The sequence below is a fragment of the Lissotriton helveticus genome, chromosome 1_1 (genome assembly GCF_964261635.1).
Source record: "Lissotriton helveticus chromosome 1_1, aLisHel1.1, whole genome shotgun sequence".
Taxonomy (NCBI): domain Eukaryota; kingdom Metazoa; phylum Chordata; class Amphibia; order Caudata; family Salamandridae; genus Lissotriton; species Lissotriton helveticus.
The window spans coordinates 333,451,863-333,474,954 of record NC_136057.1 but is presented as its reverse complement, the minus strand read 5'-3'; the positions used below and the strand labels follow the sequence as shown (position 1 = coordinate 333,474,954).

Genomic DNA, 23,092 nt, shown 5'->3' with positions numbered 1-23,092 from the left:
AAAATAATCAAAATTGCCGAGGATCCTGAGGACTCAGCTGAAAAACGGAGAGTGGGCTCAGACAATGCTAGACAGGGCAGCAGAAGTGAGCATAGCTCGCAAGATCCTGATGAATCATCTGGAGACAGTGGACACAAATGAGTACATTCAGGTGGAAACTGCAGATACCAGAGTTAGCAAACCTCATAAAATATATGAAATAACCTTATGTATAGAGGGAGATAAGACTAGGAAAATAAGGTGTCTATTTTGGGATAACCTCTCCAAAGGCTATGACATCCTTTTAGCTGAAAAAGACTGGCCACCAGAGTTTGTCAGGGAGTGCCCTCATGGCGAAGAAATGATTATGCCTGCCTTCTCAAATCATATTCCAATTCATAAAAAATATACACTTGCAAGAAAATGGGCAGTAGCCCAAGCTCCTGCACTATATAAAAATCATGTGGGATGGGATGAGGACTCTCCTCCTCACAAGATCCAGTTAAAATCTCAACCAACTGCACAGAGGCAGTACCCAATTAAGCAAGAAGCTAAAAAGCAGGTCAGGGAGATCTTAGATCAACTTGAATACCAGGGGGTGATTGAAACATGCACCTCACAAATGAACAATCCTTTGTTTCCTGTCTCCAAACCAGATGATACATATCGTCTAGTTTTGGACTACAGACACCTTAACTCATGCTGCAAAACGTTTGCAGTACAAAACTCACACAGTGCCGCACTAATGAATAGCACAGTGCGCAAAAAATGCAAAACAACATTAGACATCTCTAATGGATTCTTTTGTCAAAATATAGCACCAGAAAGCAGATATTTGACCGCTTTCTCAATAAATGGCCGTTTGCCCCAAGGGTTCAAGAACAGCCCAGGATTATTCTCAGCGAGAGTAACAGAGCTACTACAAATATATGATGACGAGGCATTATCTTATGTCGACGACATCTATCTAACAGATGATGACTTGGATACTCACTTGAAAAGAGTGAACACCATAATACTTGGGTTCGCAGCAGAGGGTTACAAATTTAACTTCAAAAAGTCAAGAATTGCCCATCTAACGGTCCTGTTTTTAGGATATGAATTATCAAGTGAAGGCAAAAGCCTGGCTGACAATTTTCTAGAGAAATGTGCTGTAATCCAAGCACCTAGAACACTGAAAAACTTGCAATCAATTCTAGGTTTCCTGAATTTCGGAAGAACTTACATTATAAACTACGCAGAGAGGGTTAAACCTCTCTATGATCTAATAAAACCAGATTTTAAAAGAATCAATTGGACTCAAAAACACACAGAAATTTTGAGATCTTTACAAACAGACATGTTAGTTAAAACAAAACTGCAAACACGCGATAACACACGCAACCTTGTGATTCGAGTCATCCCAGGAAGATGCGGATTCACATACCTAACCTCTAATGAGGGAGAAACGGTACCAATAGCTTACAAATCACACTTGTACACAGAAGCTGAAAAAACATTCAGCATTAAGAAAAACATTGTACATGCGGTTCAAACAGCTATAGCAAAGGAAAAAGCCCAGGCCCAAGGCAGAAGGATTACTGTTGTAACAGCAGAATCAGCTTTTGAGGCATTAACAAGCCCATGAAATTTACCTAATATGACATTAAATCCAAAATGGTTACAATGGGAAATTTCCCTTGCTAGAGACAAAGTAAATTACTACTTTGGACCGAACATGAAAATACTAAAAAATCTTGAATATGAAAGAGAATACCCTCTGCCAATCGACATTCTGCCCATACGACAGTACGCCTGTGTAATACATACAGACGGACATGCTCAACCCTCAGTTTGGGGAGAGCAAGCATACAACGCCACACGCGAGATTGTAAAAGATGTGTGGCGCGGAGGTAAATTGAAACCTCTGTTTTCAAAAACACACTCAGTGGAAAATAATTCAGAAGAACAAACTGAAATAATAGCGTTAAAAATGGCGCTAGATAAGGCCGATCGCGAATTCCCGCCACTAATAGTGTGCGATTCGTATTACTGCGTCAAATCATACAATAACGATTTACAGAAATGGATTCAAAACGGTTACAAAGATGACACAGGTGCAACAATAAAGCAAAAATTGCTTTGGGAACAAATAGTACTTTTGAAGAAAGAACTACCAAAGACTCACGTGATACACTCACTGAGTCATCAGCGTGATGGCGTTCACGTTGCAGGGAATTCATTGGCTGAGACAGCCACAGCGGAAGCAACTAAATCGGCTTCCGTAGCTACAAAAAAGCGTTCAGTAAAATACATTGACAGGGAAACAATGCTGGCGGTAAAAACGTCATCAAAAGGCGACTGCTCAGCGCTACCCATCATGTATCCACTCAATTATACATACATAATCGATGCGAACTCCGTTCCTTTTGCTCAAATCCCTGGAGTGGGGGATAGAGTAATTCCAAACACGAACAGGAGAGGCTTGTTAATAGCAGACGCACATATGGGTGAGAGTCTTAGACACCTCAAACTAAAAGATTCTCTGGAAGAATTGCAATCCACATACTGGTGGCCAGGAATGAGCCTGCAACACCACATATTTGCAAAAAACTGTCCAAACTGCAACAGAGATCACAGTGGCGACCGAGACGGTGTTTTACCATGGCGGTTCGCTCAAGACGGGATTAAACAATATAAATATGAAACCCAATATGATTAATGCGTCAAATTAACATATAGAGACTATCATCACTTAAAATGTAGACCCCAGCTCTCGGCTGACGTCTGAACTGTTATTTAAAGATTTGCGAGTCTATATCGGCATGCTACATTCTGACCAAGGTCCTGCTTTTAGCTCTCAAGCTTATAAGGGGCCATGACCAGCATGGGCATTGCATTGCGGTACTCTTGTCCCTTTCATCCTGAGGAAAACGGAATTGTGGAAAGAAAAAACCGTGACATAAAGCAATCTATAACAGCAAAGGTATTAGGTTCGGGAGCTGGGTGGGTCAAACATTTAATAAGTGTCCAACGTAGTCTTAACAATCTACCAAGAAATTCTCTGAAAGGTCTCAGTCCGAACGAACTATGGTTTGGGACTAGAATGTTAATCTAGGACCTCGACAGTCAAACTTCAGTGGTTAAAGAAAAATGCTTTGATATCAAAGATCGTTTGGCTATTTTACAGGACTTAAACGAAACAAGAAAAGACCTGAGCAACATAAAGTTGAAACAGCAGCCAATAACCACTGAGGAGAAACCACCTGTCCCAGCAAGGCCTGTCTGGATTCCGAAAATCGGGGATCTGGTCAGAGAGAAGATCGCGGTGAAGAAGGAATTTGGGCCTTCTTACAGAAAAGCAGTTCCTGTCTTGTCTGTCAACGGGACAAGATCAGTAGTACTACCGCCCCTTGCTGGTAAAAAGGAGAACCGAGTTGTATCCATCAACCTGGTTAAACCACAATCATGTGGCCGATAACAAGTAGTAGGCCAAGTGGACTCCCAAGAAGTAGCAGAACACCAAAGTTTGCTACAAACACAGAGGTTCAAACTGAAAGACTAATCACAATTGATAATCCTACAATGAAACAACAAGGACTATGCAACAAAGCCATGGAACTTAAACCTCTTGAAACCCAAATCAAAGCTTTACTTCAAGAAACTCCATTCTACAATGATGTAACCACAGACTATGCTAATGAAACAAAGAAAATTCCAAAAACAAAAAGGAATCCAGAAGCAATTGAAACAATTGACAGAACAGCATCAGGCTACTTCATCAACTTCGATGATTTTTCTGAGGATCTGAGTGAACCTGAGGAACAGCCGACAACAACAACTTTTAAAGACAAAGCAAAAGAACTCTTTCATCAACTAAAAGAAACCTATCTGATTTCTCCATGGATTAAACTTTGGGTGGCACTAGGAGTATTCATCCTCATACTTTGGCTCATCATGGTACTATGCTTTGGACATTTCATTGAGGGAAAATATGCTACAATGGACACAGCAAGTCAGAATATCAACTTGGTCCCGAAACCACACAAGTCTTCACACATCGAGAAAAGAGAACTTTCTTCAGTAAACTTCACAGCCAATCCTATACCCGGTGGGGTAGCATGGGACAAAACTGATTACGAAATATATGGTCCGGTTGAGCTCCTGAAGTATCCTCATCAATTCAAGATTTCATTGAGTGACTTTGTAAAACCAAGCACATTCGCTGATGATTGGGACTTTGAAAGTATTAATGATATGATGTCTGATCTAGTAATGTCAGCTACATTTACAGAACATGATTATTTGCAAGGTTCATCTAATTACGACCAAATGTTTTGTTACAACCATTATGGTAACCATTATCTGCATAAATCTACTCAACCTAGAAATGTTTTAAATTTTAACCAATGGGAACATTGTGCAACTCCACCAAAAGGCAGTTCAAAGACATTTTTTGATAAATATTCATACTTTTCAGGGTTCAACACAAGTAATGCAGAATCATTTTATTTCAAATTGTTAAATAAGACAGGGGTGAAAACCATGCTTACAAACACAAAATTGATATATTCGGACTCATTTTTTGAAAAAATGAATACATTCAGTTTTGATTTCTGGAACAATAACATTGAAACGAAAACGATCTGGGGCACAAAAGATTGGCAAGTGCAAGGTATGGAATCATTATTTAGAGCCTGCATGATCCCAGAACAAATTATATTTTTGAATGACACAATTCAACAGACTACCTGTCTTGGCCTAGCAAAAATCAAAGACTTAAATAAACCGTCTATTCCAAAACCAACACCTAACAGTAATAGCACTACGGATGTTGAGATAGACATATTTTAAACCAAAACAGAACACATCCTGATTGGAAACAATGGTTGATCTGGCCCACAGACACAAATAACTGTCAAGACAGATTCCTGAACAAAATACAGGGGTTCACATTGACCAGGCCGGACCCAAGATACTCCCAGAGACAACATCCAGGGATTGTAACTACTTACAGTGTGGGGAAACTCTGCCTTCAATGGCTACATACATCCACACTGTCAGAAATTAAGCAACACTTAACTTTACTTAAAGAAGGTGCTGACTTGCGTGATTTCATTATGGGACCACGCAAACATCGTCAAAAACGTTTCATAGCGGCCTCTATATATGCAGCTCACAACGAAGCTTGGAAAATAACTCAAATTGAGACAGCAGAAAAAATACGGGAAATTGACCGTGTTAATTTGGAAAAATCACTTTCTGTTGTGGACAATGGGTTAATGACTCTGTCTTCCAGAATATATTCACTGGACAGTATTGTATCTTCTGCAATCGATATAATAGAACAAGACTTACTGATGTTGCAACACGGTCAGTCACAATTACGTTCTATTGTACAGCTTGGCTGGACGTTACAAAATCTGCGTTCAGGCTATGTGCCTTGGCGTTTAATCAACACAACGTCACTATTTAATATCTTTAACCTTACTGATAAACAAATCAGTTTTGGCACAAAAGGGTGCTGACTATACAATTCTGAGCATTGAAAAACTTGAGTGATTACCATTGACAATGTCAGAACGACCTGTCATTGAATGAATAATACATGGGATAATAAATATTCCGATAACAACTTTCCAGTTTCAATACTGCCAAAAATATATACAGGCAGGCCAGTATGAAAGGTTGGGTAAAGGATACGTTAAGTCAACATGGAACTTATTATTTATTTATTTATTTATTTATGTAGCTTATAGAGCGTGCAGCTACCCCCGAAGGGGTGTCCCGGCGCTAGAACCAGAGCCTCAGGGGCGAAGGGGAGGAAAAAGATTATTAACAAGATAGGGATCACAATCCGGAGAACAGCCAGGTTTTTAATCTAGCACGGAAGATGGGTTCAGATGGGCAGAACCTGAGGTCGGTTGGGAGGCAGTTCCACAGTTTAGCAGTGATTACGCTGAACCCTCTGCCGCCCGTTCTGGCGCGTCGAAAGCGAGGTGAAACCAGGAGGCGTAAGTTGTTAGATCTAAGGGATCTAATGGAATGAGATATTGACAATCGCTTTTTCAGGTAGCTAGGTCCAAGGCCGTTAATAGCTCGGAAGGCGAGGGTGAGGATCTTAAACTGGATGCGGCTTGCAATGGGAAGCCAGTGGAGCTCTTTGCGATAAGCGGCAACTGACTGACGGTAGGGGATATTTCCGATCAGTCTAGCCGCCGCGTTCTGAACGATCTGGAGCCGATCGATCAGATATTGAGGAGCGCCAGCGTATAGGCTGTTGGTGTAGTCCAGGTGAGAAGTGATGAGGGCCTGAGTGACTGTTCGGCGGGCGTCCAAGGGGAGGTAGGGAAGGATCTTTTTAATCATGCGCAGCTTCATGAAGCAGGCAGATGTGACCTTATTGACTTGTGCTTTGCATGAGAGAGAGTCGTCGAACTGGTAACCCAGGTTGCGTACAGAATGGACAGGGGTGGGTGCGGGGTCAAGTGCTGTGGGCCACCACAGGGAGGGGGGAATAGGATTTTTCTGGTTAAAAAACAGCACTTCTGTTTTATCAGCATTAAGTCTTAGATGATTGTTAGTCATCCAGACACAGATGTTGTCCAGACATTGGCGGAAGTTGGCAAACGTGGAGTCCGAGTGGTCTCTAAAGGAAAATATCAGCTGAGTGTCATCAGCGTAAGAGACCACTCTGACTCCACAAGACTCCACCATGGCGGCCAAGGGTGCGAGATAAACGTTAAAAAACAGAGGGCTGAGGGCAGAACCCTGCGGAACACCACACAGCAGGGGTTTACCCTCTGATTTAAAAGGCCTAAGCAACACCCTCTGACTTCTGCCAGTGAGGAAGGATTCAATCCAGGTGAGAGCGGTGCCACCAATTCCGACCTGCTTGAGACGGTTTAGGAGGATTTTGTGGGAGACCGTATCAAAAGCGGCGGATAGGTCAAGGAGGACTAGCATGGCCTCCTCGCCCCTATCTACACACTCACGAATAGTCTCAGCCACTTCCAGAAGAGCCGTCTCAGTGCTGAAACCTGCTCTAAATCCGGATTGTGAGTCGTGCAACAGAGAGTTGTCCTCCAAATATTCAGTTAGTTGCAGTTGCATGGCCTTTTCCAGGATTTTTGCGGGTTTGGGGAGGAGGGAAATGGGACGGTAGTTAGCGCATTTAGTAGGGTCGGCATCGGGCTTTTTCAGGATGGGAACCACCAGTGCTTCCTTTCACGTAGTAGGGAAGATGCCATGATGGAGGGAGGCATTCCAGATGGAGAGAAAGGAATTGGCCAGTGAAGGGGCCAGTTCACCCATGATTTTGGCAGGGATAGGGTCGGAGGGGGCACCAGATCTACATTGGGTGAATAGCCTGAGTGCGGTCTCAAGAGTCAGCTCGTTATAGGACTGTAGGGAGGCGGATTCCGGGGCCCTTATGTGGGGGAACGGGGGGGATACCACAGTAGGGAATGAGGCACGTAATTTATTTATTTTTTCAAGGAAATAGTCCGAGAGTCCATCGCATAGTGCCTGGCTAGAGGAGTTCTGCGTGGCCCTTGCGGGGGGGGGGTTAATGAAATCTTTGACAATGTTGAAAAGGATTTTTAAGGAGTTTTTGGCGTTGGTAATTTGTAAAGAGAAGTAGTGTCTCATAGTGTTTTTTTTTTGTTAAAGAACATTTTTCAGAGCGGTTTTGTAAATAACTTTGGCTTCAGGGTCGTAGTTCTGCCGCCACTTTCGTTCAAGTGTTTTGCATCTGCTTTTTTCCTCACGGAGGGTAGTAGAGAACCAAGGGGCAGAGGGGCGGGATCTGGCGGAGGAGATGGATTTGAGGGGGGCGATGGAATCGATGGTCTGGAGCAATGCAGAATTAAGTCTGGAAACATTTCCATCAATGTCACTGGAAAGAGGGTCCGGTTGAAAGTGAAATAATGGGTCAAAGGTGGCAGAGGTGACTTTATGCCATTTTCTCCCCTGCTCTTTCCTGGGGACCGTAGGAGCGGGTTTCGAACTAAGCGCAAGGTTGAAAGGGATAAGATAGTGGTCAGACCAGGTGAGAGGGAGGGAAGGGAGGACTGTGATGTTAGAGAAGTTAGCAAAGACTAGATCAAGGGTATGCCCAGCTGTGTGTGTAGGGCCTTTGACTAATTGTAGTAAGTTCAGACTCTGCATAGTTTCTAACAGGTTGTTAGCTTTCGAGCAGAGAGAATTGTCCACGTGGAGGTTGAAGTCTCCTAGCGTCAAAAAGTATTGGTGTTTGAGGGAGAGATCGGCCAGCAGGTGGGTAAGTGCAGTTACTGAAAGAGTGGAGGCGGTAGGAGGGTTGTAAACTAGTGTACCCACCAATATAACTGCCGCGGTGTCCGAGACAGTGAAGTACATAGCTTCAATCATCCCAATGTTTGTCAATTTGGTAATAGACAATTGAAGGTGGGTTTTGAGGATGATGGCTAGACCGCCTCCTGGTTTGCCCCCTGCACGATTGATGCCCTTTAAGGTGTAGCCTGGCGGGGTAGCAAGGTGGATATCAGGGGTGGAGGAATCTGTGAGCCAAGACTCGGTAAGGAATAAGATGTCCCAAGCCTCGGAGATAATTGACATCCAAATCTCGTTGGCATGGCGGGGCAAAGACCGGCAGTTAACCAGGCCTGCTTTCAGCGTCAGGGGGTGGGACTGGCGGTTAGGCAGATTAGGGCAGGGAGAGGAGCGAAGGCCCCAAGGCGGGAGCGTAAAATTGCATTGAGGGCAGTTAAAAGAGGCATCCTCCAAGTGATCAGGACTACATTGTGTAGTGGCAGGACAGGTAGTGGGTTTTAAGAGGAGAAGTTGGGATTTGGTCCAGCACGTGCGGTCAGAGACAGCCGGACGGGCAGGGGGACTGGCCCTAGGCACGGGCCAGGTGCGGACGGGCGCAGACGGGCTTGCCTTAGGCGCGCCTTCGGTGCGCAAACGCCGTGCCCGCTGCGCCCGTCCGCTGCGCGTACAGAAGTGACACATGCCTTTATGCAGGTGAGGGGCGTGGCCTCCCAGGGGCCATGGCCTAATCGCACGCCGGCAATGGCGCCGTGTTTGTTTGGAGAAACCCGCTGTCAGCGCTGGGGCAGCTGTGCGGTGAATTAGCAGGAGCGAGTCCTGTGCAGCCAGGTGAGAAATGCTCTAAAATCAGCAGAATATCATAAAGTGACACACAAAGATTAAAACAATTAGTCTCTATCTCCCGGCTTTTCGCCTCAGGAGGTTCAGGGTTCTGGCAGGCAGCGCTCTTGATACTGCTTAAGTACCTGCTCGGAAGGGGGCGTGGCCTAATCGCACGCCGGCAATGGCGCCGTGTTTGTTTGGAGAAACCCGCTGTCAGCGCTGGGGCAGCTGTGCGGTGAATTAGCAGGAGCGAGTCCTGTGCAGCCAGGTGAGAAATGCTCTAAAATCAGCAGAATATCATAAAGTGGCACACAAAGATTAAAACAATTAGTCTCTATCTCCCGGCTTTTCGCCTCAGGAGGTTCAGGGTTCTGGCAGGCAGCGCTCTTGATACTGCTTAAGTACCTGCTCGAAAGGGGGGGTGGCCTCCAAGGGGGCGTGGCCTAATCGCACGCCGGCAATGGCGCCGTGTTTGTTTGGAGAAACCCGCTGTCAGCGCTGGGGCAGCTGTGCGGTGAATTAGCAGGAGCGAGTCCTGTGCAGCCAGGTGAGAAATGCTCTAAAATCAGCAGAATATCATAAAGTGACACACAAAGATTAAAACAATTAGTCTCTATCTCCCGGCTTTTCGCCGGGAGATAGAGACTTGCCCTATACACACATATGTGTCAGTAGTAAAGGACAGAGTGTATTTCTTAGTGGTAATAATTGTGAAAAATCACTAAGTGGCATACTTTTGTGTCAGGGTATAAGTTTGCATGGGGCCTGTGAAGGGACTTCAAATAACCTTTCATGTCACCAGTTAGGCACACCTGCAACACAAATAGAACCATTCTTTAGAAGACTTTCGAAAGGGAGTTACATTCTAATTGTAGATCACAGATGTTGTGGCTTGCTGCCAGGAAAACCTTATCTTGTAAGCGTGACTTCCAGGGTCATGTGCTGTGAAAGAGTATTGTTCCCGAATGATGCTCCAGACAGGGAGGGAAGGTTATGGCCCAGTTTAAAAATCTCTTCTATTCGAATTGATACTTTAAGCAGAATAAAGACTGTGCTCCTACAGACGCCAACCCAGTTGACGTCATCAAAAGAAATGTAGATCTCCAAGTTGCAAGGACAACGGCAGAGATTCATTCAATGTTATCAACAAATTGCCCCCTACACTTCGCAGAAATGCTGAACGAAATCTTAAATATTTCTGATACAAGTGGTATCGCAAGTGTATTTAAGACAGTTTTTTCAGGAGCTTTAACACCATTCAAAGCGATCCTGGGTATTTTTCCAAATTTCGTCCATTCCATCCTTGGCGGACTTCCACTCCTGTTGGGACTCGTAGCAGGCATTTTTTTCTTGCTACTTTTGCTTCGTTATGGCAAGCCATGTCACAGACAAGACTCCAGCAACAATGGAATAAACGATCCTAGCTATCCGCTACCGGGACCGCATAACTAAAGTCCTTGGCTTAGCCCGGCTACGAGATCTAAATATGACCTGGTTTCTTTCATTCAGACCGATCTGGCAGAATTGTGTTATGCCTGTATTAAGGAGCATGCTATGCGGCGAAGAATGCGTGTGGGACACCTGTCTTACACTACAATCTGACGTACCATTGGATGCAGATACTTTGTTGGGTCCAGTAAAGGCTCATGCATTGTGCTGTCCCCAGCGGCTACCAATCCTGATGACGGCATTCGTGGCGACTTCACCACTACGATTGAAGGGTAGTGAAGTACAAGATGAAAGCAGCATCGACCAGGTGCGACCTTCTGTAAGCAGTTCTGATCGAACCATCATTGAAAGCAATCATGCGCATGATAGCGACATTTTCCAACCTAGTCGAACTTTCACCAGAAGCTGTAGACTGTTTTTTCGAGAGTCTGTCTGAAATTATGTTTTCACCAGAACAGAGAGAATGAATTTAAAACAAACTTGCACACGGCGTTCTCTGAACTCTGAATTTGGCCTTCAGTCTTTTGAAAGCAAAGTGACTATGAACTATTTTTTCTCTTCTCCCCTGAAAAGCGAAAACTTTTTTCCCAATTCCGAAATATTTACCTTTTTGGCACTTATCTTCTGCTTAAAGTAAAACTATTCTTAGAGAACAGAGCTTCTATTCTTAGGAATACTAGAGACATTACATTACCTCAACCTCTAGTTTATATGCAATTAATTGTATTTATATGTGATGAGATGGTCTCGCAATTATTTTTCCTGTATCAAGAGCCATTTCATGTGTAATTTCGCAAATCATTCATGCTGATATAAAATATGCATCTCCTTTTTGAATGATTATACTGCTTGAATGCATACAGTACCTATACTCATTTCGTGCATTTCGCATACGCCATTTTTCAAATACAAAAGAAAAAATGTTTTGGGGGTGGTTCGGTATACACATGCACTGTTAGTTATGTTTACTATTGCTTAGGTTAGTAAATATGTACATAAAATCGTGGAGTGGGTGTAGTGTGTTTATCTAGGTACCTATATTGATACTCCTATTTCTGACCCTTGTCCGGTTATTAATTCACTAATGTCCATACAACGGCACAGAAACCCGTTTTCAGATTAGGTCATAGTGCATGCTGTCACATTAAGCAAACACTATCCCTCCAGCCCCCTAGAAAGCACACCGAGTTCTCAAAACAAATCAAACCTCCAGCAGACCTGGGAAATCCCCCGCAGCTATTGTTTTGATTTCGCTCGAGAACTCCTGAAAAGAATGTAAGAACGACCAGTCCTTATGACATTCTTACTGACGTCTTATGTCCATCCTTACGTCAAACTCAGCACCTTTCAGGTATAAATATACCAACGCTGCCCTAAGCAAAGACACGGTGGTGACAAGCTTGGAGCAGCGCTACTTGCCGTAGAGCCCAGCTGATGCAGAAAAGCCCACGGACGCTGCCCCTCCCTTTGGACGCGCTGAGAGAAACGCTGCCTTTTCTCCTGCCGAGAAATCCAGCCTCCGGCGTTTCCAGCCGCCCTCGCGGGTAACTGGGATATCGAGTCCTGAGACAGAGATACCAACCCTCCAGCCTTCTAAATCCCAGGTACTGAGCTGACTAAACCCTTGCAGAGAATTGTTTAGTCAGATTCTTGGCAAACCAAACTTAACTTAAACTGCTACTTATTTACTCCCGCCCACGTATTAGGCTTAGGCCAGGTACACCGGGGTAGGCGTAGTTAGAAGCACCAGTTGAGTACGATTAGTCAAATGTATATATGTATGTATATCTTTTATCCATTTTAAGTATCATATGGCTAAGAAACCATATCAATGCTTTTACAGTATTATTTTATAATCCTGTTTTTACTGTATGCACTTTACTTAACTATAAGTATTGCAATAATAGCGATTCATTTCTCTTGTATGAGAAAAGAGACTGATCAATAAATAACATCTTTTTATTGAAACACGCCCATCTCTTATTTCTCTACAAACTGGTGAAACTAAGAATGCACGTACTGACTGAGTAAAATAGTTGTTTTTTGTTTTCACACGACTCTAGAGATAGACTCTTGATTAGGGGGGAGCAAAGTTGTCATATTCTATGGTTGTCAGAAACTAAATCCCTTCTTGTCTATCCAGGGAGGTTAAACTCCTCCTTGCCTATTCGAGAAAGTTTCTAGTGAACTCTGAGCTAGCTGGCACACATAACTTTAAGTCTAATATCGTCAGTAGAAGACCTAGTTAACCACAGTCCTACGTCTATACTATTGAAGATATTATTCCAATGCGCAGAGCCTATTGGGATAATAGGAACTACACTACAAAGTGACGCACCTGTCACCATTGTGAGATCTGGGTGGGGAAGGGATAGTGGTCAGCCTGTAACCCATTTGCAATTTGTCAGCCACCACTGCAAATCTTGAGTAGTTCCCTATGAGATCTGGACTAGGTCAGTGAAATGTCGTTGATGCGGCGCCCATTGGAACTTCAGGTCCCACTGCAGTTCCCACATGTGCCATCTGCCATGATTCACTTGTAGGAAGCAGCAGGCCATGAGGCCCAGCAGCCTCACAGTCAATCTCACCAAAATCCAGGATAGAGGCTGAAACATCGGTATCGTAGCTTGACTATCCTGGACTCGCAGTTCAGGAGGATAGGCCCAAAACTGCACCATGTCCAGAACAGCTCCAATGAAATGAAGCGTATGGGAAGGAGTCAAGGGTAACTTGGGCACTCTGATAGTGAACCCCAGCAAATGCAGAAGGTTTGCTGTAGTCAGGATTTAGGAGGGGCAATAGGGGAAGACTTGAACCCCTGATCTTCGCAGATGAGCTGCCACCACCGCCATCACTTTGGTGAAAACCTGATGTGCATTTGTGAGGCCGAAAGGGATCATGACAAACTGAAAGTGCTCGTGGGCCACCATAAACCACAGGTAGTGACGATGGGCAGGCAGGACCGGAATATGGAAGGAAGCATCCTGCAAGTCCTGCCCTATAATCCAGTCCTGGATCCAGGGCAGACAGAATCTGAGCCAGAGTAAGCATTGTGAACTTCTCTTTTTTGATGAAGTTGTTGAAGGCTCTGAGGTAGCGGATGGGACCAAGGCCTCCTTCCTTTTTTGGGACCAGAAAGTAGTGGGAATAGCAACTACAGCCTACTTCTGGCACCAGAACCCCCCTTATGACTCCCTTGGCCAAGAGAGTTGTGATGTCCTCTCAAAGTAAAGCAAGGTGATCCTCCATCGGCTGATCTTATGTAGGAGGCATGGAGGTAGGGGTAGTCTTGAAGGGGAGGAAGTAGTCCCTTCAGACTGTCTGTAGAACTGACCTTTTTGAGATGATGACACGCCAGTGGTGGAGGTGATGGCGTATCCTCCTACCAACTGGAAGCTCATGATCTGGAAGAATCAGACTAGGAGGGTTTAGACACTGAGGAGGAAGGGGGGTTTGTGGCCTGACCTGACTTCTGGCTGCCTGACCCCCAGGGTCAGGGCAAGCCGCACCCACAGGTGCACAGAGGTTGCGGAACTAGCAAAGTCTTCTGGCTAGTTTAGGGCCTGTGTGGCTGGAAGCCCCTTCTGTAGCCACTAAAGGAACGAACGGCGGATGCTGGATGGGTTGACATAGAGAGGTCCAAGGACTTGCCCTTAGCACACGATTCCTTGAAGCACTCTAGCGCTGCGTATGCCCTATCTCCAAAGAGATGAGAGCCATCAAAAGGCATGTCTATCACATTGGCTTCGACATCCCCAGAGAAGCCAGAAGTCCTCAGACAGACGTGGCACCTAACGGCCACCGTCGAGGAAATCGCTCTGCCTAGTGAGTCTGTTGTGTCAAGGCCACAGCGAATAGCAAACTTTGCTGCATCCCTCTTGTCTGTACCAGCTTGGTAGAAGACAGCTCGGGCCTCCTCTGGGACTTGTGACGGCTCATGCGCAAATGTCTACCACAGGGAATGGGAGTAATGGCCCAAGAGTGCAGTCTTTACGGACGGCAATGCTAGGCTGGTGGAAGAAAATAGTTTCTCTCCCAAGCTGTCCAGCATTTTGGATTTCCTATCCTGGTGTGTGAAAGGAAATGTGCTACAGGAAGTAGAGGCTTGGACCACCAAGCTCTCTGAGGTTGGGTGGAATGTGAGGAAGGCTGGGTCGTCCAATGCAGGGCAGTTACAGCGGGCAATTGTTCTATTCACTGGAGCCCCTGTGCTGGCTTTGGACCAAGTCCCCAGAAGGACATCATTAAGGACTCTTTAAATGGCAGCAGGGATTCCGAAGTGGAGACGCCAGGTCACAGGACCTCTGTCAGGACATTGCAATTTATGCTATTGTGTGTAATTTCCAATGGTATACAGAGGAAGTACCAAGAAGGCGCTTAAGTTGAGAATACAGGAGCATTGTAGAGCTTTTAGATCAGGGGATGTCAGATCTCCTCTGGCTCAGCATATGAAGGATTGTTACTCTGAGAAACTAGCCTTCAAATGTAATGCTATCCAAAAAGTTACCAAGGACCTGAGAGGTGGACATTTGGTTCTTAAATTCTTTATTATAAAAATATAGAAATATAGCGACTGTTGGGTTAAATATCAAAGGAATCTGTAGTTACTAGGTCTTTTTCCAATAGGAATAATCTGTATCTTAATTATTCTAAAAATATTTTTTGATGTCAATAGATAACTTGCACATCATTATATGTCTTTTTAATCTGTGCATTTCAAGGATAACTGATACATTTTACACTTGGACTTCGATACGACATTGGTGTAAAGAAATATCTTAGGTACATTTATTGAATTAAATATATGACTTGAAGATGTGGTAACTTATTAATGTACTATTCAATAGAAAGGTGTTGCATATAACACGTTGGTTAGGTAGGGTAAATGATGAAAGCTTTCTATACAATTGGGGATTGGTGGCTGTATATCTTTTTAATGGTGGAATTGTGTGTTATTATATTATAGGAAAACAATGTGCGTGTAATAAGTGATGCATAGTATTGCTTTTAAATGTGTATTGTATGTAGAGGTGGTGGGACGAGTATGTGTGTGTAACTTGTAACATTGTTTATACATTGTGTAAAGAATTAATGATTTATTTTGTATCATGTGTTTTTAGATATGTTTGTAAATGTACATATGTATATTTGATTCCAGCCCTGCTGAAGTCCTCTTGGAGGACGAAACGCGTTGGCTGGGCTATTTTTTTGATGTATTGAAGAATAATAAAGAGAATTGTTTTGAGACTTCATACCACAGCTCCCATGTTACTCTGATATTAGAGAAGAGTACATTGATATTGACACCATTGACCTATGTGTATCCATGAAAGGAAGAGAGAAGAAACAAAGAGAACAAACTCTACAATACTACTGTTGGAATCTTGAGGGACTCTCTTTTGTGTGTTTTTTCTGGTTTTATGAATTTATGGTTTCGGAGCAGTTTGACCATTAGAGGGTGAGTGCAGACAACTATTATCTGTTGGAATTAGCACTTTTGCAGCTGTCTTTCAGTCCATTTCTTCTATATAAGGTAGGATTTCTAAGGGGGCCTGTTTCCCCTCCCAATCTTCCTCAAATCCTAGCTCATCTGAATATGGCTGAGAATACAACATAGAAACCAAAGGCTCTGTCGGTGCCAGTCTCAGCATTGGTGGACCAATGGCCGGCTCTGTGATAAATAAGAACAGGGCAGACCCTGCCGGTGGGCGCAGGTGATGTCGGGAGTCTCGGCATTGGATGCGTCGTTGGGAAAGGTCGAGTGGGTATGACTGGCGCTGGACCTGATCCAGGGGTAGGAGCCATGGGCTCAGTGGCCGGAGCCGATGGGGCACAATATAATGGGACTCCTTCGGCTGAGCCCGAAGGCGCACCAGCGGGGTCTGGTCACCCAAATATGGCGCATATGGCATCATAAAACTCCTTTAACTGGGTTGAGGTTGCTCCCGGTCCCGGATAGGAGATAGGAGAAAGGCAGAGCTGACCTAGGCACACAATCCACAGAATGAGGCCTCGAACAACGGGACTCCTCCATTGCATCGGGTGACCGACAGGGCAAAGTCAAAGGTCACTTTGACCTCTTGTGCTTCTTGTGGGGCTTCTTACTTGACCCCTTTGAGGATTTCAAATGGGGGGACTAAGACTTGGAGCCACTGGAGCAGTGCTCGGACCTTCCTCTTGACCGGAAGAGGGCACGATATCTACGAGGAGACCTCAGAGGCGCCTGACGCTGGGCAGCAAGCAGCTTAAGGGACTGCCCTCATAAAACTTTAGGAGCCATGACCCGGCAGTCGGAGCACGACTTCGGGTCTTGGTTGTGCTCCAGGCACCAAAGACACACGAGGTGGGAACCCGTGACCGACATGGCGCAGTTACAGATGCCGCACAGTTTGAAACCCAAAGCCTTTTTAGACATGATGGAATTCTACACACTGAAAAAAATGTTGAGAAAACGTCTGTCAAAAAATGACAGGGGGTAGCTCTCTTCAAGGAATCTGCGATCACCGGCCCGGAAAGGTAATAACTTATGTCAGCACACTGAGGTAGCGCCTATGTTGAGGACTCTGATGTCACGAAGATGACGCAGACAATATCACGCAGAGTCGACTAACGGCACCTATCAGCGTGCAGGGGTACTGCTCAGGAAAAAATCTTCAGGATCCAGTCTGACACCTCGGAAGTTCAAAGGTAAGGAATTTGTGGCTAGATATCTCTATCAGATTCTACTATTTCTATGAGGCACAAAAGCTACTACTAATAACATGCACACTTTTTTCGAAATTTACGCTATCGCTGATTTAATTACAATATACAATTTTGTTAACATTTTAATAATGAAATTATATTCTAACAGAGTTTATGTTTGTCCAAAGGAGTATTGCTACTCTCATTGGGCATGCAGGCTCAAAACAGTTTTTGGAATAAAGATCATTCCCTGTGAAAGAAACTAATTGCATTATTACCCCTAAGTTAATATGACAGTTTTCCCACTGGTAATGTAGATTTTGCTACCAGTATTCTTTTCTCTTACCTTTTCCATTTGCGATTTATGATTACCATGCTGATCGCTGCCCATGGAAGTTCCCTTATGTGTGGGATGCCGGTCATCTTTTAGTCCCAAGAGGTCAGGTGATTTCTGCTTTAAAAAAACAACAGGAATGTTAGGCTGCATTTCCTTTGTGGAGGCGTAATTATGAACTTATCAAACAGAAAACTATACATCGCTCGTTTGACATATAGGGAGAAACAATGAACCTCTATAAAATTGTATTTTTGAACCAATACAAATAGGTTCTACCAGATCACCCTCCTGTTACTCCCTGTCTGAATATTTTCGGAATATTAGAACATCGGAATGTTTAGAGCACCACTGAAGACAGTGGAGTAGGAGTGGCCTATATAAATTGACATAGGCCCGCTGCTTTCAACATTGTAATGTTCTAATACACAGCCTTTGCGTTTCTCTTTCATTTGCTTCTCCAAAATATAGAGCAAAGGCTGTGCTGCAGGGAACATCGAAGCCTTCCAACTCCCTCCTCACATAGCTCACAGAACCACTTGAGCCTTGGAAGGGGAATGCTGCTCAGCTCATGGATCTCCCTTACCCAGCTGAACAAGAAAAAGCAGTTTAGCCAAGCCCAAGGAGAACCAGGGGCTGACTTCAGCGGTGTGGCACAGATATATTGCTATGAAGGAACAACAGCTAACAGCCGTGGCCCTGCAAGAGGCTGTATGCTGTTGAACAATCACAGCAACAGCTGTGAAACAGAGGTCTCGGAACCTGTGGCATTTCAACCCCCTCGACCTCCAAGGGACCTTTGTTTTCATAAATAGGACATTCTGCTATATCCACATATAAAGGTCCACTACCTTGTCCCCATTTTGTAATTCCATGCCGGAGTATGTTCGGATTATTAATTTATCAACCGGCAGAACAAATTTCTTCTAACAATAAGAAGCAATATAGCGTGGACTCTGGTTTAAGCACTTCAGCATTAATCTGTAGCTTTCACTTTTCAATAATGTATTGCTGCAGTGAGTGTACAAGGAGAATATGATATCAGGTTTGTCATATTTGTTTTTTATTTTTTTTACAAAAGAAATAGGCAACTTACTTCCCAATAGGAGGTTGCAGAAGGAAAGGTTGGGAAACATGATGTCATACTAAGCGAAATTGTATTAAACAAAAACGCTTTAAAAATAACAATTTTAAGCATGGGCGGATTTTGCGGATCCACGATTCGCGGATTTAGCGGATCCACGGATCGTGGATCCGCAAAATCCGCCTATTTAGCGGATTCAGCGGATTTGCGGATTGGGGGCGGGGCTCCCTCGAGTGTGTGGGCGGGGCCAAACGGACGGGGCTTCCACGCGAGCGCACATGCCTCTTGTGTGTCCGGGGATATTTGGGAAGAAGGCACATCTGCCCAGCCTCCCAACGCTCACGATTTTTTTTGGGCTGGTGAATGAGTCACTACATTTGCGCTTCAACTAGTTCCAGCGACCAAGTGTGTGTTACTATGCAATCGCGCCGAAGTGCGCAGGGGTCCCTTTAGTGAAATGTCCATCATAGTGGGTAAATGGCGGGAAGACGGTGCACACCTCGAGTGTGTGGGCGGGGCCAAACGGACGGGGCGTCCATGCGAGCATGCCTCTTGTGTGTATAAAAGGGCAGAGACCGATCAGCAGATTAGTTTTTGGGCTGATCAATGAGTCACTGAATTAAAGCTTCAACTAGGGCACATGCTTTATTGATATCTGCAAGTGTTTCCTGTTGAGGTTTATTTTTTTGTGCCAGGACCGTCGTGCCCGAATGAACCCTGCCCTTCATATTTACTCAAGAAGACACCACCGGTGAAATAATTTACGATGGCGCCGGCAAGCTGCCAGCGCCATCCTGCAATAGTTACTTAATTAGCTTCAACAGGAAGCTCTAACTGTTAAAATAAAGCAGGCGCTCGAGCCCCTGCTGTATCTTATCTATTAGAGCTTCCTGTCGAAGCTAATTAAGTAACCATTTGAGGATGGCGCTGGCAGCTTGCCGGCGCCATCGTAAATTATGCAGGCTTGAACTTTTGACCGCAAAATCCGCTCCGATCGCGGATTGCGGATTCTCGGTAAATCCGCGAGAGTTCGCGGATCGCGGATTTACTGAAAATCCGCAAAATCCGCGATCGGAGCGGATTTTGCGCTCATGCTTAAACAATTTGATTACTTACCAATATTTTTTTTAAACTGCGTACTTCACTTCTGACTTATTTATTTATTTATTTATTTTTTACACTTATAATGCGCGCAGATACCCACAAAGGGTTTCCCGGCGCAACAGATGTAAGAGCTGAGAAAAGCAACCAAAAAACGCAGAAAAACACCCCATTTGAAAGCCTGCTATTATTTGTTAAAAAGCCAGGTTTTTACACCTTTCTTGAAACTGGCAAAATTTTCCTCCTTACGCAGGGCCAAAGACAAGGAGTTCCATAGGACTGGTCCCAAATGGGAGAACGACTTTCCCCCCATCCGGGCCAGTTTAAATCTGGGAACCACAAAGTTGGCTCCATTTGAAGAACGGAGGTTTCGTCCAGGGATGTAAGGCCTAACCAAATTCTGCAAATACTTTGGTGCAGTCCCTGCCTTGATCCTAAACATATAGGTCAATGCTTTAAACCGAACCCGGTTCTCAACCCTGAGCCAGTGAAGATCCTTTAGGTGCTTTGAAATCCTGGCTGTCCTGGGGATCTTACAAAGCAGCCTGGCAGCGGAATTTTGGACCAGTTGGAGCCGCCTGATCACAGCTAGATTGGAGCCCAGGTATAAGATGTTACCGTAATCAAGCCTAGATGTAATCAATGCATTGACTACGGTCTTCTGGGTCTCCATAGGCAGCATCCAAATGATCTTCCGTAACCATTTCAGGATGGTAAAACACATGCCAGCTACTTTGTTTGCCTGCAGTTTCATTGATAGAGAGTCATCAATGCATACCCCTAGGTTTCTGACTTGAGTGGCCGGACAGGGAAAAGCACCCAAGGAGGGCGGCCAATGTGTGTCCTGCCATAAATCTCTCTTTTTCCCTAGGAGAAGAATCTCCGTCTTCTCCCCGTTGAGCTTCAGCTGATTAGTTGACATCCAGCTGAAGACTTCCTGCAAGCCTGATTTCAATGCAGATGGGGATGAAGGCTTTGCATTGGTAAGGGAAAAGATAATCTGCGAATCATCCGCATAAGACATAAGTTCTAAACCAATTCGCTCGGCTAAATCAGCGAGTGGGCGGAGATACAGATTAAAAAACAGCAGGCTCAAAATTGAGCCCTGCGGCACCCCATGTGGAGATGGAAAGATGTCAGATTGGGCTTGGGAGGACGAGATCTGGAACGTCCGGTTGCTCAAGTAGGACGCGATCCACTCAAGCGCTTTCCCTCCGACACCATCATCACTCAGCCTAGCAAGTAGTCTGTTATGTGAGATGGTGTCGAAGGCCGCACTAAGATCAAGTAAGACCAGAGCAACCGTTTGCCCCTCATCCAAAAGTCCCCTAATCTTTTCAGTAACTCCCAAGAGGGCGGACTCGGTGGAGTGACCAGCCCTAAACCCTGACTGAGTAAAATGAAGTAAATTATTGTTCTCAGTAAACATTGAGAGTACACCGTGAATGTGTTTCTCTAAAATCTTAGAGAACGCAGGCAACAGGGAAATTGGGCGGTAGTTGGCCAACACCTCTGGATCCGCCGCCGGTTTTTTTAATAGCGGACTGACCATGGCATGCTTCCACGCCACTGGAACAGTTGCCAGGTGGATGGAGGCATTTAGGATATCAGCAATCGTCCCCAGGGCTGGGTTGTCCAGCTGCCTCAAGATGTTGATGGGGAGAGGATCACATGGAGAGCCTGATTTGATGGACACAACTAAGGATTTTAGGGTATCCAAGGAAATGAGTGGCCAAGAGTCAAGCCGTGGTCCAGTTTGGTTTGCCAGACGTGGAGACGGAGCTTCCCCAGCGTCTCTCATCGGGGGATTTATGTTGGCTATAATTTTCTCTATCTTTTCCACAAAAAACGTGGCAAGATTTTGGCATTTTTGGGAGGTCAAGGGAGGTGTGGCAGCCATGGAATTTGCGCCGGCCAATTCCTTAACAGTGTTAAAGAGAGTCCGTGCTTTGTTTGCGGCTGTGTTGATAGTCTCAGTTATGTAACAAGCCTTGGCTCTAGTGCAGGCTCTGTGGTAGAGGTTTCTGGCACTACGATAAATTTCCTTTGTTCGAGGATCGTAGTGCTGTCGCCATTTCCGCTCTAATGCCTTACACTTGGTTTTTTCTACTTGCAACTCAGCATTGTACCAAGGGGCTGGGGGGCGATGAACATTACCTCTGCACTTAGTAGCGGGCAAACAGATGTCTACTGCTCTCTCCAACCAGGTATGGGCTTCACGCGCTATCATTTCCATGTCAGTACCCAAGACGGGGGGGTGAGTCCTTAGTGCATTCTGCAACTCGGACAGATCCAACCTTTTCCAGTTTCTCATAAGAATTGGGGGCCGAGCCAAAGGTGGCGGCTTTGGATCAGTAGGGGAAATGCTAAAAAGGGTTAAAAAGTGATCCGACCAACAAATAGGGTCGGTTTTCAACCATTTTAGTTCGTGTAGGTTGGATATTATGGGATCCAACAAATGGCCAGCTTGGTGCGTGGGTCCCTCATTCCGCAATGTCATGTTAAGAGTGTTCAAATCTTCCAGAAGGTTAGCAACCGTGCTATTTGATGTATCCTCCAGGTGGAGATTTAAATCACCCAGTAGGGTCAGATTTTGGGCATTCAGAAAATAGGGTGAGATGACATTGGCCAAGTTCGCAGCCCAAATATTACTGCTTCCAGGAGGGCGATAAATTAAAAAACCAGAAAAAGTAAAATTAGGGTTCAGTGCAATTTTAAAAAATGCTGCTTCACATCCAGGAATGCTAACCGCTTGGAAAACACAATTGAATTCCCTTTTAAAAATTACAGCAATCCCCCCTCCAACCTGTCTTTCCCTATCGACTCTAGCGATAGCATAATTAGAAGGTAATGCGGCCGCTACGTCTGGGCCAGCACCATCGTGCAGCCATGTCTCTGTAAGGAAAACCGCACATGGTTTTTCTTCTATTAGAAGATGGTAGATGTCTGCTTTATGCTGAGGCAGTGATCTGCAGTTAACCGTGTAGAATGTAAAAGAACAAGTGTTCTGAGCCACTGTTGGGGACGGAATCCTACGTTTGTGTATCACGTCTGGGTAGGGCTGATAATTGGATAAGGCAAAAGCACAGTGAGGACAGCTTTGAGAGCCCGCTGAAACAGGAGTTAAAATAGTACATTTGTTATTTGTACAGGGGCGCAGAGCCTTTAGTTGGCCCGCCGAGAGCATGCCTCTGACAGCGTTTCCTGCCCCGTGTCCCGACCTGGCACAGACGGGCTGGTCTTTGGCTCGTCTTCGGCGCAGTCGATGGCGCCTACCCTGCGCGCCATCGCTGCGCGCTAGGGCTGACGAGTAGCTAAATACCCTCAAGAAGCGGAGGTCTAGAGCG

The 23,092-nt window shown here is 45.0% G+C and overlaps 1 protein-coding gene across 14 annotated transcripts in view; it reads right to left on the bottom strand.

The window, feature by feature from the left end:
• The window catches only part of LOC144804990 (V-type proton ATPase 116 kDa subunit a 4-like), a 6,844,636-nt gene that overhangs the window by 1,910,548 nt on the left and 4,910,996 nt on the right, over nucleotides 1–23,092 (bottom strand). For 13 of the 14 annotated variants that reach the window (XM_078671938.1, XM_078672267.1, XM_078672214.1 and 10 more), the window contains one exon: nucleotides 17,573–17,680. In XM_078671938.1, the coding sequence (XP_078528064.1) occupies nucleotides 17,573–17,680 (108 nt within the window). The remainder of the gene's footprint in view (nucleotides 1–17,572; nucleotides 17,681–23,092) is intronic. The other variant, XM_078672103.1, reaches the window with a different exon arrangement.